Consider the following 15,085-nt stretch of genomic DNA (forward strand, 5'->3'; position numbering starts at 1 on the left):
ATCGCTGCTATATTTTTTTTTAAGCTTTAGTACCTTTCATGAGATCAACAAGACCTTCAACTGAGTCACCTTTCCTTTGTTTCTTCCAAGCTGCTAAGTAGTTATTGGAAGAGGGATGTATGGATAGGAGGTAACATCATCTATCTGAAACTGTATTGCCTTAGAAGTAAAGTAAGTAGGTATCTTTTCATGCCTTGTTCTGGTCATCTGTTTTTTGACCTTAAACAAGTTCTTTCACATATCTTTGATTTGGTTCCCTGTTTATGCAGGACTGGTAATGTCATTTTTCATTCTTGATATCTACAGCTGAAAATTGCTATACAAACTAAAATATAACCATAAAAAATATAAGAGTTTTTTCCAAGTGCTTATCTACAAGACAGCTGGAGTGCAGTTAGCATAACTGAAGTAATTAATAAATAATTCCGAGGGCATGTTTGGCCTTTGCATGATAATTCATGAGAAAATTTGGTACTTTCATTTTAATGTAATATTTTTGTCCCCCAAAGCAATTTAATCTATTATGTAGGAAGGCTGATATTTTTGTTTGATTGGTTGTTTGATAGCTGTGTTTATTCTAAAATTAAATAAAAATATCTGATTCTTAGTCATTACCAAAATCAAATCCCTCCTTATAATGGTCCTCTCATAGATACTTACTCATGAGGAAGGCACACTATCCATTTCTGTTTTCCCTTCATATTGAGCTCCAGTAGACTTACTACTTTCCAAAATACTGCTAATTGCATGTGTAAGTGGTTGTCTGCCGGTAGCAAGTCATAGAATTAGTGTCCCTCCACAAGGTCAGAGAAGCCAGGAACATTCTTTTTTACTACCTTGCACCTGGAGAGCATTTAGCCAGTTTCAGGTAGCCTGTGTATTTTGGAAAACGTAAAGACACATTTCCAGCAGTTAAAAAATCCCCCTCAGCTGCAACTGGACAGCAGGTTAGGCCACCCTATGGAAAATTCAGGGAAGGACTGTAAGTCTGCACTGGTCTGTACTCCAGCTTCTGCTCCAAAGGAGTAATCTAGTCTTGCATATGCGTAGAAACACATCTCACTGACATAATGGCTTTTGACCAGAAACAAGCTGTAACTGAGAAGTGCTGCATCTAACAGATGTTCTCTTTATATATCCAACTTCTCAACCTTTTGAGGGCAGTCTACAATACTGAATAGCCCACTTTTAATAGCAGTATTGAAACATTGCAATTATAATTGTGCACTTGAGGAGATGACTCTACAAAGCATTGTAGTCTGTTATTCCCTTCAATACTGAAAGACAATGAGGGGAAAAAAGTGTTACTAGCTGAACTCCATGTAAAATAGCAATAAAGAAGCACTGAAATATGTCTGCAAATCTTTTGGGTTATATACACAAGCATGCATATTTGTGCAAGTGGCATGTGTACAACAGAACTAAGCTTGATGCTGCAGACTAACCAACAGACTAGCAGAATAATGACCTGCATTTATTTATGTGTTTGTTAATTTAGTTATGTCTGTAATTTCTTTGACTTTGCTAGTGAGACCCAAGAGGACTAAACATTCAATAGAGAAAAATGGAAAACGTAGAACTTTGTGATTTGTTTTTTTTGGAACTGAAGCATACATGACACAGAAATAGCTTGCACTTTTAACCATCACAAAAGGCAGGTCCCAACAGCAAAATCTGTATTTGGTAGACACAAAATCATCTATCCATCTGAAGACAGAAAACCATCCTCTTGCCATGCTCCAGAAATACGCTTTTACTGCAAGTGATATACTGATATTTGCTATGCTTTTTAGCTTCTTCCTTCCACCTTCTAGGATCACTGTATCCTTATCTAGCATGAGCTTCAGTAAACAAGTTCACAGTTATGTTCTAATTCCATCCAGAGAAGCAAGCATTCATCATTAAAATGTTAATCAAGAGAAACAGAAAAAAAACAAACTGATATCACAGGCAAAATACTAGTGCTACAGTGCATCAGCCTTCTTTTCCACTTAAGCTGGTGAAACAATGACAGTGGACTTCAACTAAATCCCAATAGAGAGCTCAGCCATTCTCAGAGTAAAGACATTTCCAGATGTTCAGACAGAGCCTCCTGTGCTTCAGTTTGTACCTATTGCCACTGCTCTTGCCACTGGGCAACACTGAAAAGTAGCTTCATCTTCTTTGCAGCCTCCCTTCAGGTATTTCTATACATTGATAGGGTCCCCTCTTGATCCTTCTCTTCTCCAGGCAGAACAGCCCCAAGTTCTCTCAGCGTTTTCTCAGAGGAAAGATTCTCCATCCCTTAATCATCCTTATGGCCCTCTGTCGAACTCTCTCCGGGACATCCACGTCTCTCCTGTACTGAGGTGTCCAGAACTGGGCACACTTCTTCAGATGTGGCCTCTCCAAGGCTGAGTAGAGGGGAAGGATCACCTCCCTCAAGCTGCTGGTAATGGTTTGCCTAATGCAGCCCAGGAGACCATTTCACCTTCTTTGCCACAAGGACACATTTCTGGCTCACATTCAACTTGGTGTCCACCAGGGCCTCCAGAGACTTTTCTGCAAAGCTGCTTTCCAGCACATCCTGGTGCCTGGGGTTGTTCCTCCACAGGTGCAGGACTTTATACTTTTCCCTGTTGAATTGTATGAGCTTCCTGTCAGCTTGTTTCTCCAGCCTGCTGAAGTCCCTCTGGTTTTCAGCATGAACAAACAGAGTGTTTCAGCCTCACAGTTTTATGTGACCAGCAAACCAACCACTCTGTCCCCATCATCCAGGGGCAGATGACAGATTGGATTCTGAACAAGACTGGACCCAATTTTGACTCCAGGGGTACTCCTGGAGCCTAGCTTCTTGGTTTAGTTGATAGTTATCTGCGCTAGTCACTATCTTGCCTACCTTCCATCTTCATTTACTATACTGACTGGGTAAGGTTCAAGAAAGTGTAAAGCTGCATGACTTTTCTTGTTTGGCTTCTCAATCTGTAGGCAAACACAGAATGTGTTGTCTGTGCAATGAACCACCATATTAGAGAGATATCTGCACTAATTCTGGAAAGATAGCATGTCCACATAGATCAAGACTCAGCAATGCTGTGTTTGATCCTAGGTGCGGTAGAGCCTCTCATTAGGACTAATTACTTTTGGCACAGCGTCATGCTAATGCAGCTGTGCAGCTTCCAGAGCTAGTTCATTTGGCACTTAGCTCAGGGATGACTGCAGTCATGGGCTTAGTCCATTGTCATTTGATCAAATGAGTGAAGCTTTTGCTCATTAGTTCAAACGACCATTTCATTTGGGAATTTGATAAATGATGAAATCTTCCAGATGCTTAGTTCAATTGCTGTAAATATGGCCATGATTTTTGACAACTATCCAATTATTAACAGTCAGTCAAGCTACACAGAAATTCCTGCATTACAATCCAGCAAGTTGTATCAGCAATTTCTCTCTGAGATGTTCTTTTGGTGGTTTTAATTTTTAGTTGAGAAGTGAGATGCCATGATGCCATGAGATATGGCATCCTCAAAGCAGATACTGTGTTCCAATACAGCACTTCAGTGTAGCATCAGCAGCCCTTTCTATGTATTTTCAGCAGCCAGGAACAAGCTATCAGTGCTGTTTCAATGTCAGCATTGGAACAGCTGTCTCTCACCCCTGTGCAAATGAAGGTAGCAGGCCAGGTAATTTATAGATGACTTTGTAAGACTACTCAGATGCCAGAGTGTAAGTGGGAAAGATGGAGAAGATAGTTTTCCATGCTATCAAAGCCTAGAAAGTCTTCCTTTCCTATCCAGAGTCTATTAAGTCAATTGGAAGAATTTCAGTGAACCATTTCATTGAATTCCGTCTTCTGGTTTAGTCGGTGAGCCCTTTGTCAAAGGTGTATTTAAAAATAAACTGTCTAAAAAGTTTGGCAGATGTTGCTCTTCCAGAGGTAGAATATTTACAAGCTGCTGTTTTCATGGAACAAGCACGCGAGGTGGAGGGAGACAATATCTGTCTGGCACTTTTTAGTCTACAATTCATAGCTTATTGTTGTATGCTGTTTTACAGCTAGTAAGTGAGCTCTGAATCTAGCCATAACAAGGCATTTATGCTCTAAGAATGGAATTTCAAAAGGATCCTAAGGAAACTAGGTTTTCCCTTTGATATAAGTCAACTAAAACATCAATGAGTCTCATTGAAGGTTATAAAAATACATCAGGACAGTTAAGAGAAACAAAGTACAAGGGAGGGGATGAAAGTATTTCAGAGAAAAGATAAGAAAGAGGAAGAGAAATGGAGAGACAGGCATAGAAAACTGACTCTAAGGAGGGTTGTAATTCCTACCCTCCCCCCCTCTTTTTTTTTTTTTCACAGTTTTTGTGTCTTAAGAACCTCCACCCAGTACTTAGCATTTTGTGAGCACCCATCTGTCTGTCAGCATCTTTTTCTTTGCTGGTAGCCTCGTTATAGGTAGAGATTCTGGCCCATAATTTATCAGCAAGAATCAATCTAGGAAAATAGGAGGGAAAAAAAAAAAAAAGAGAGATTAAAAAAAAAAAAAGAGAGAGAGAGAGAAAGAGACTTGAAACACAAAGTATTCTAGGGAAATGGGAAACTTAGCTATTCATAGATCTTAAGTGACAGAAAAGACTGTTAGATCATTTAGTCTGGCCTCCTGCATAGCAAAGGACATATAAGTGCATACTACTTCCCATTCTGTTGAGCCTCAGATCTTTCGTTTAACTAAAACATACCTACCAAAAAGCCTTGTAAGGAGGGATCCAAAGAATCCAGAATCCCACAGATGATGTATGTGTCCTTTACTTTTATGGAAAAATGCTTCATAGGTTTAAGATACGGAAATGGTGCGATCTGAACACAACCCAAATGAAAAATAAAAAAATATTAAAAAAAAAACAGTAAGGACAGTAGGAAGATCATTTCATTTGCCAGTCACACTTCTACATTCTGAAATGATGGCTGACAAAAACCTAAGACCATAGAAAAATGAATTGATAAAAGAAACATATTAAGATTTAATTATATATAATTGCACAAATGTCCTGGTTTTGGCTATTATAATTTTTTCCTGGTACCTGGTATGGTGCTGTGTTTTGGATTTAAGATGAGAGTCATGTTGATAACACACCAACATTTTAATTGTTGTATGGGGTGGCTGGCCAGGGTTAGGCGGATCGCTGCTTGGGGATGGGCTGGACGTCAGTCAACAAGTGGTGAGCAATTGCACTGTGCATCATTTGTTGTGTACACGTTATTATTATTGTTGTTATTATTATTATTATTATTATTTATTTTCTGTCCTAATAAACTGTCTTTATCTCAGCCCACAAGCTTTTACTTTTTTTTCTGATTCTCACCCCACTATCCCACTGTGGGGGGAGGTTGAGAAGACAGCTGTGTGGTGCTTCGGTGCCAGCCAAGTTAAAACACAACAAGGCACAGAAATGCTAAAACTAAGTGTAGCCCCAAGCCTCCCTTTATTAAGTGAATATATGTGGCAGGAGTACATAAAAATTTGCCTCTGTTCAGTTTTATGGAATTTCCATCACAAAACCTTGTACTAACTGAATATACTGAAAATACTTTTATTCTCTTTTTTAATTTCTTAATTAAGCAATTTCAGACATTTGTTCAAAGTCTGATCTCCATTCTCTTTTCTTAGAGTTTTGTAGCATTTGGTACGATAGAAAATAAAATGGTCATTAGGGATGCTCACTTCCTGAGCTACAAATTTACTGGCCAGTAGAAATCTTGGGGATCTGTGCTGCTCATTATGTACGTGTTTCTGAAAAATCCAGCTCTGGTCCAGCTGATCAATGATCAGCTTAGATGTTAGATGCTTTTAATCCCTCTTTTTAAAAGTTTGTCAGAATAATACCACTGTTGTGATTCTGTTTCCTAGGATGAAATTGCACCAAGGATGTATTTGTGTCCAAAGGGTTGTATACATAGACACAGAGAAGTTGAAAAGTAAACCACACTTAGGAAAATAAATAAATAAATAAATAAGCAATACCTTTCCACATAAGTACTTACACTGAACTTCTGAATAAATTTTATATTATTCTGGATCTGGCTGGGATAGATTTATCTTTCTCCACAGCAACCAAGAGCTTTGTTTTGTATTTATGCCTACAACAGTCTTGACAACACACCAATGTTTTGGCTATTGCTGAATGCTGAAAATTATAAAGGATTTATCTTTTTCCAACTTCCTCCCCACACCCCTCCAATGTGTAGGCTAAGGGCAATCAAGAAGTTGGAAGGGCACACAAGTGACCATTGGCCAAAGGGATACTCTACACTGCCCAACATCATGCTCAGCAATAAAGCTGGGGTGGGGGAAGGAGGTGAGGGTTTGGGCTTCCAAGGGGGCCCTTGTTTGGAGACTGGCCAGACATCAGTCTGCTTGTGGGATTTAGTGATTCATTTCCTTTGCTTTACTTTGTTTGTTGTTCTTGTTGTTTTTCCTCTTTTCCTTCACCTGTTAAACTGTCTTTATCTTAACACAGGAGTTTTCTCACTTTCATTCTTCCTGTTTTCTCCTGCAACTTGTTGGGGGGCGGGGGGGGGGGGGGGGGGTGTAGGGGGGGGAAGTGTGTAAGCAGCTGTTTAAGTGCTTAGCTGCAGACTGGAGTTAACTCACCACAGATGTTCATCCATTTCTGATAAAATGACAATATGAAGTATTTTATGTAGACATATGTGCATGTATTTATGTAGACTTTTGTGGATGTCTCATCCCTGGATGTGTTTAAAGCAAGATGTGATGTGGCTTTGAGCAACCTGGCCTAGTGGAAGGTGTTCCTGGCCGTGGCGGAGAGGTGGAATTAGATGATCTTCGAGGTCCCTTTCAACCCAAACTATTCTATGATTCTATTATTCCCCTGGTTGGAGAATATATTTACACTGTAGACTGAAGAATTCATTCAAATGGAAACCGAGACTGAGGAGTCAGAACCAGTAACAGAATTCATGTGAGATGATGCCATGCAGCCTGTGCCTTTCTGCAAAGATCTTTTCACTGATGTCCTTCATGTTTTTTTTCAGTCTAGCAAATAAGCCTCCCCCTCTTCGGTTTGTAAGAGTCACATTTTTAGGTTGCCTGGGGACAGATCAGCACAGTCCATAGAACCTTATACATTCCTAACTTTGAGCAAGTCAGAAGGTACATGCACTGATAACAAACCTTTAATGAGAAGATAGTTCTGGAATGCTTTTCCTTCCTAAATCTTAACTTTCATTATAAAAATATGTGAATTTATACAAATGGTACTTTTACTTTCACATCAGAGCTAATAATTTTTTTCAATAAGTATGAATTTCATTATAAAACAAGTCTTTAGACTGTGATACAGTCAGTCTAAAGCCATGCATAAAGCTGGACTCTGCAGGCATAAAAAATTCTACCTGAAATATCTCTATTTGCCAGTTCTCTGCACTTCACTTTCTCTTTTAAAAGAAGAATAATCTTCCCTTATAAAAAAAAAAAAAATAGAACTGCTTCCATCCAGAAGTCCAAAAGCTTGCAAATCAAGAAGCATTCTTGCAGAAGTTTTCAAAATCCTGGATGGGTTCACCTTCAAGGCATCCATGTGCAATATCAACAGTGCCATCAGTTGCCTCAGAATAAGAAATTCTACTAAGGAGTTCTCATTTTACAGTCCTTCAGACAGACAGCTTTTGGGAGCAAGTCAAGCCTGGCAGTGAAGAGATTTGAAGGGTTTCTTCAAAGTAAAAATTAATGGACAAATGCACATCCTCTTGAAAATAGACATGGATGTAACATACAACTTAAGTACTGGAGAAAGTATTCTAATTCGTAGCTTGCCTGAGTTTATTGGCAGACCCCCTGAAATTATAAAGCATGATAACATTACAACAAAAGCTTTATTTCTTGAATGGTGAGTTTTGGCACATACATTTTTTCTGTCTTGTAAAGTGCAGAAGGCCAAATAGGCTAAATTCATGGTTCATGAAAGGCAGTTCATTCAACAAATGAAATTATTTCATTCAGCACAGAACAGGGAGTAAATCAGCAATTAAGTATGCTTTTGTTGTGTTGCAGTTTAACCCGTTCAGCAGCTAAACACCACACAGCCGTTCGCTCACCCTCCCCCCTCCCTCTCTGGGATGGGGGAGAGAAACGGGAAAGTGAAGCCTGTGAGTTGAGATAAAGACAGTTTATTAAGACAGGAAAATAATAATTAATAATAAATAATAATAATAATAGTACTACTAATAATAATGTGCACGAAACAAGTGATGCACAATGCAATTGCTCACCACCCGCTAACCGATGCCCAGCCTATCCCCAAGCAGCCGGCCCCCCTATCCCGGCCAGCCACCCCTATATATTGTTTAGCATGATGTCAGATGGTATGGAATACCCCTTTGGCCAGTTTGGGTCAGCTGTCCTGGGTCTGTCCCTTCCCAGCTCCTGCTGCACTCCCAGCCTGCCCGCTGGCGGGACAGAGCAAGAAGCTGAAAAGTCCTTGTAAGCACTACTCTGCAACAATTAAAACATCGGCATGTTATCAGCACTCTTCTCATCCTAATCCAAAACATAGCACCCTACCAGCTACTAGGAGGAAAATTAGCTCTGTCCTAACTGAAACCAGGATATGTTGTTTCTTTTAATGAAATAAAAAAGGTGCTGTTTGTATAACAAATTTTGATTGAAATAATATTATCTGTGAAACATTTATTCCAGTCCTTCTAGATTGCTTAAAAATGTGTATAGTTTAATTTAATCTGTGAAAATCATGTGGAAATCTACTAGGCCATGTACAAAAATACTTACTGTTTATCAGTGTTCTTAATGACAACGATAATGGAGTGCTGCTTCTACCACAATTTATCAGATGTGCTGATAAATTTTGTATAAGAATTCTGGTAATTTAACCATACAAGAAATTACAACTCTACCACTGAGAACACGATTGGTCACCAGGGATTTTTCAGAAAAACGAAATGGCACTACAGCTTTATTTTATATTTCAAAAACAAACAAACAAACAAACAAACAAAACACACACTCAAATAAATAAATAAATGGAAGTCTTAATTGTCTTTATTTCTGTCTGATATACTCCTTTGTGAATGCTATCATTGATTACCCATTTTCTAGTAATCATAGAATCATAGAACGGCTTAGTTTGGAAGGGACCGTAAGGATCATCTAATTCCAACCGTCCTGCCATGGGCAAGGATGCCACCCACTGGATCACATTGCCCAGTGTCTTGTTCAACCTGGTCTTGAACACCTCCAGGGATGGGGCATCCACAACTTCTCTGGGCAACCAGTTCCAGTGTCTCACCACCCTCTGATCAACTTTGTAGCCTTCCTCTGGACCTGTTTTAACAGATTAACACCCTTCTTTTGCTGGGGTCCTCAGACTTGGATACAGTACTCCAAGTGAGGCCTCACAAGGGCAGAGTAGAGGAGGACAATCACCTCCCTCAATCTGCCAGTCCTCTTTTGATTCAGCCCAGGATGCAGTTGGCCTTCTGGGCAGCAAGTGTACACTGCTTGCTCATGTCAAGTTTTTTGTCCACTAAAATCCCATGATTTTAGACCAGTGTAATCAAAATGTAGAGTCTTTCTCTACAGGGCTGCTCTCAATGAGTCCTTCTCCCAGTCTGTACTCATGTCTGGAATTGCCCTGATCCTGGTGCAACACCTTGCACTTGGAGTTGTTGAACCTCACTAAGGTTCACACGGGCCCACTTTCCAAGCTTGTCCAGGTCCCTTTGGATGGTGTCCCTTCCTTCTGGTGTATCAACTGCACCACTCAGCTTGGTGTCATCTGCAAACTTGCTAAGAGTGCACTTGATCCCACTGTCTTTATCATTGATAAAGATATTAAACAGTACCAGTCCTGAGACAGAACTCCAAGGCACACAGCTCATCACAGGCCTCCACCTGAACATAGAGGCATGGACCATCACTCTCTGGGTGCAGCCTTCAAGCCAATTCCTTATTCACTAAACGGTCCACCCTTCAAATCCATCTCTGTCCAATATGGAGCTTAGGATGTCATGTGGGACTGTGTCAAAGGCCTTACAGAAGTCCAGGTAGATGACATCGATTGGTCTTCCCTTGTCAACCGATGCAGTCACTCCATCAGAGAAGGCCACCAGATTGGTCAGGCATGATTTGCCCTTGGTGAAGCCAAGCTAGCTCTCTTGGATCACCTTCTTGTGTTGCATGTGCCTTGACATTGCTTCCAGAAGGATCTGTTCCATGATCTTTCCAGGCACAGAGGTGACCAGTCTGTAGTTCCCTGGCTCCTCCTTTCTACCCTTTTTAAAAATGGGAGTGATGTTTTCCTTTCTTCCAGTCACCAGGAACTTCACCTGACTGCCAGAACTTTACAAATATGATGGAGAGAGGCTTGGCAACTACATCAGCCATTTCCCTCAGGACGCTGGGATGCATGTCATCAGGCCCCATAGCCTTGTACATGTTCAGTTTCAGCAGGTGGTCTCAAACTTGCTCTTTGCTTACAGTGGGAGGGACTTTGTTTCCCCAGCCCTCATCTTCAGGTTCAGGGAAATGATAGACATGGGATTGCCTGTCTGACAGTGGAGACTGAGGCAAAGAAGTTGCTGATTACCTCAGCCTTCTCCATATCTGTCATTACCAATTCACCCTTCTCATCCATCGGAAGGGGTACACTCTTCTTGACCTTTCTTTTCTGAACACTGTACCTACAAAATCCCTTCTCGTTATTCTTTACATCCCTTGCCAAACTCAGTTCCATTCATTCCTTGGCTTTCCTGATCCCATCCCTGCACATCTGGACAGCAACCATGTACTCTTCCCAGGGCACATGTCCCTGCTTCCACTGCCTGTGCACTTCCTTCTTGTGCCTCTGTTTGACCAAAAGGTCCTTGCTCAGCCATGCTGGTTTTCTGTTCTCCCTGCTCACTTTCTTACACAAGGAGATGGGGAGTTCTTGTACTCTGAGGAAAATATCCTTAAATAGTTGCTAACTCTGTTCAGCTCATTTGTCCCTAAGGACAGTGTTCCTAAGGATCTTGCCCCCTAGGTCTTTAAATAGCTTGAAGTTCGCTCTTCAAGGTAACCCTTTCATCTAATGTTTTGCCACTATAAAATAATTTTGAACCCCTAGTTTTTATAAAACAAATTTCAGTGGGAAACTCAAAATTGTATTTCTTTAGTCAAAAATCTATGTATAATCACTTATAGTGATTAATTAGTCACTAATAAGTAATTAGCTAATTAAGCACTTACTAGTCCTTGCATAACCACTAGTATCAATTATATAGTTTGCTGAATATAACATGGAGGAATATCTAGTAGAGGCTAATGGTCATTTGTAAAATTTCTAAACATTCTTTGAATCGTCCACTATAAATAGAGTACTATAAATATAAATAAGAAACCATTTCTTTTCCAGACATAAATTTTCACATAGTTCTTTACCACTGCTTCATGCATTTTTTAGCTCATTGTAGAAATTAACTGCCACTCAGAAGAAAAAATATAAATTTCATCTGTACCACTTTTTATCAAAAGACATACTCCCTAAAAATAATAATAATAATAATAATTAAAAAAAATACAAATCAAAAATGAACTTGTTGGTGTTTTCTTCTAAAAGCTTGTGATATTCTAAAATTTTTTGTGATATTATTGAAATTATTAGTAGAAATAAAAAATCGTCTTTGAGGATATAATTTGCTCTGGTTTAATTTTACAAGTCAAACTGATTTAATTTCCATCACATGCTGTAGAAGCATTCCATTTCTTGGAAATATTTTAAGTTCTGTTCAAGTTAAGAGGAATTAAATACACTTAGAAATTCTGAAAGTTGTCTGAGCAGTACATATTTCTATTAGAAATTAATCCTTTCTGTTAAGGAAGTGTGTTTATGTTTACAGCACAAGATGGGTTCTCTTTTGCTTGGTGTTTCAGCTGCTGCAGAGGTTTCCTTTTCATTTGATGTTGGAAACGGGCCTGTGGAAATCGTCGTCAGGTCTCCCAACCAGCTGAATGATGACCAGTGGCATCGGGTCAATGCTGAGAGAAATGTCAAACAAGCCAGTCTGCAGGTAGACCAGCTGCCCCTGGAGGTCCGGAAAGCCCCAACAGAAGGGCACACACGACTGGAATTGTACAGCCAGCTCTACGTTGGTAAGATGTGGAGTGGGTAACTGGGCTTTGCTGTCACATACTGGACTCTTGTTGCCTCGTGTCTTGCCAGTACTAGTTAATTTAACACAGGAATTTGCCCTTCTGGAGTAGTACTTGCATGGCAGAAAAAAGAATCTCCATAGCTGTAGAAATAGAAGGATCAACTAAGTGAAAAATATTCTGTGCTGGCTACTTGTCATTTCTGTCTTTCCCAACCTACAGCTCCTGACAGAAAATGACTCCAGCAGACAGTACTGCCAAACTTTTTTTTTTTTTTTTTTTTTTAAATGAGTCTCACCCACACATTACCAATGGAATTGAAAAATTTTGTATAGATGGTGCCAGGACTGTATGAGCCTGTGGTGCCTATCCTAACCTCAGCAGATCTGGTCATTGTCCATGGTTTTTCATTCACAGCTCACTGCAGTCATTTCCCTTTAGTCCCATGGGTTGTTTTCCCATTCAGCGTAGGATAATATTGCATGGTGTCACACAAATGCATTTCCCAGAACCATGTTAGTCCAGCTGCTTTCTGGAGTTGCTGGTCTCCAGTGAATTTGGGGCATGCCATTCCAGCAGTACTTCTATGTCTCTGATTGTTAGCCCTATGGCTCTAAAGTGTAGATATGCCAAATGACATTACTTGAAATCAAAACTGCATAAAATGGTGAGCAATTTTCTATTCCTCTGCATATCTGTTAAAGGGAGAAGGGGAGGAGGAAGGAAAAATTAACATTATCTTTTTTTTTTCCAAGTTACTGCAGATTCAAAAGCAGAAATGAATTAAAACAATGTTTAAATTCTTCACTGCCTTGGTAAACAGAACAGTGTCACAGCAAACTATGTATATAATGTGTCACCAGAGGTGCAACCATTATTTACAAGCTGAGATTCTACTTTACTGCTAATCATGATCTGAATTAAAGCCTACTTCCAAATCAGCTGAAATGTGAAGTTAGTTTAGAAGAGGAAACCTTAAAATTTTAAAGGAAATACTAAGACTTTTTGTGAAACCGTGAGGAAATAGAAATATTCCAACCTGAGTTCTTGGGGAATTGTTAGTAACTGTTAATTTTTTTTTTAGGTAGTTTTGAATTAACTGGTACACCAACAATTTTTTGAAATACTTTGTACCCGTATTGCCAAAAGCTGAATGTCTAAATCTGCATCTGATTTTATTTCTTTCTGAATCAGATCTATTTCATATAACTTGATGAAGGGAGCACACATCTCAAAGAACAGTCTCTGATTTAATTCTTACCCTGAGTTAGACAGAGAATTTATTTGAGTTCAAGTATCTCAAATGAACACCCTGAACATCAGGGCCTGGATAATAACACTGAATAAGAATTGTTTCAGTGCCTCCTGCTCCACTTTCTATAGAATAAATAACTATTCCTTGGGCCAACAAGATAGCCTGGAGGAGAATGACGTCATGTTCTAAGGGCTAGGACACTCAAAAAAGAGGGAAAAGATGTAGAAATTAGATGTATTAGGATCTTTTTCATCACCATGGTATATATTAGTTTACATAGAATGGAACCACACCAGAACGACCTCTGCCATGTGCACCTTAACAGAGACCAAGCATTGTCTCCTCGTACTCCAAATTTTCCAGTTAGCGGTGGTTGAATTTGAAACAGTTTTTTGGTCTGTGTGGTTGATTTGAAGCAGCCTATCTGGTCTGTATTTGGTCCTTTGTCTCACCCAGGTAAATAGCCTCTGTGTTCTGCAGAGATGAGCATTCAGATTTCCTCAGGAACAGGGGACTCTTTAGCATCTGTGACACTGCAGTAATCAAAGAGATGAGGGGATGAGGAGAACAGATAACTGCCACTCATTGTTATTTGCCTGCATTTTTATGTTTTATTAGTAGTAGTAGTAGTAGTATTAATCAAGCCCTGGATAAGGCTTTCCGAGATGAAATCACATTTTTCAGCATTTACAGGGAAAATAAGGAATCATCCTTAGTGACTGCTAAGAAAAGCCATTCTAACCTAAATTTTCAAATGTAGCTCTTCAGTGTTGTGTCCTTCACTCTATACTCAGGCAACTAAGCAATATGCCTGATGTTGCTTGGAAATGAGCATTTATATTTCCTACTGCAGCTAAGAAGGGGGTTTAAAATCTTTTCCCTCTTTCCCCACGGTGGCTTTGAAAAATATTAATGTGCATAACATATTGTGGCATTATTATTAACATTCATAACTACTAATTATATGGTGAGTAGGGCTATATCTTAGCGATAGAGCTAAGCCCATTTCTTCCACTGTTCTCTCTAAAAATCTTGAAGTTGAAATTTGAAGTCTTAAAGTGGAGGGCTAGAATCTCTAATCTCTTATCAGTGTAAAGCAAAGGCACTTGCTGTTGGGGTGTACTTTTAGTAAGGTCTGAAAGCTGAGGTTTAACTGATTTCATTTTCATTAGGACATGATAATGCTTCATCTTTACAAAGAAGTTATTTAATTCCAGCTGTTGTCACAAGCTTATCTGGATATTTCATATACAGTAACAACAATAAAATCTGTTTACTGTTGTCTTATGGTTTTACGTTCCTGCTCAGGTGCTGCAGGAGGCCAACGGGGTTTCCTAGGTTGCATTCGTTCATTAAGGATGAATGGAGTGACGCTGGACTTGGAAGAGAGAGCAAAAGTCACACCAGGAGTGAAGCCTGGCTGCTCTGGCCACTGCACGAGCTATGGGATGTACTGCGCAAATGGTGGCAAATGTGTCGAGAAATACAACGGCTACTCCTGTGACTGTTCCAAAACTGCATATGATGGACCATTTTGTATTAAAGGTAAATGCTTTACGCAGGAGGCTTGAAGAGTATGGGAAAACAATAGAAACAATTCTTCTGCTTTTGTTAATTAAACAAGTAAATCCTGTTTAATATTTCTTACAAGCAAGTCAGATTATTGCATCCAGGATTTA

The 15,085-nt window shown here is 39.5% G+C and overlaps 1 protein-coding gene across 21 annotated transcripts in view; it reads left to right on the top strand.

Moving 5' to 3' along the window:
• CNTNAP2 (contactin associated protein 2) overlaps positions 1-15,085 on the top strand; it is a 1,168,055-nt gene that overhangs the window by 1,060,026 nt on the left and 92,944 nt on the right. For all 21 annotated transcript variants that reach the window (XM_083826978.1, XM_083826979.1, XM_083826989.1 and 18 more), the window contains 2 exons: positions 11,933-12,151; positions 14,715-14,951. In XM_083826978.1, the coding sequence (XP_083683104.1) occupies positions 11,933-12,151; positions 14,715-14,951 (456 nt within the window). The remainder of the gene's footprint in view (positions 1-11,932; positions 12,152-14,714; positions 14,952-15,085) is intronic.

This window comes from Anser anser (assembly GCF_964211835.1).
Source record: "Anser anser genome assembly, chromosome: 2".
NCBI lineage: Eukaryota > Metazoa > Chordata > Aves > Anseriformes > Anatidae > Anser > Anser anser.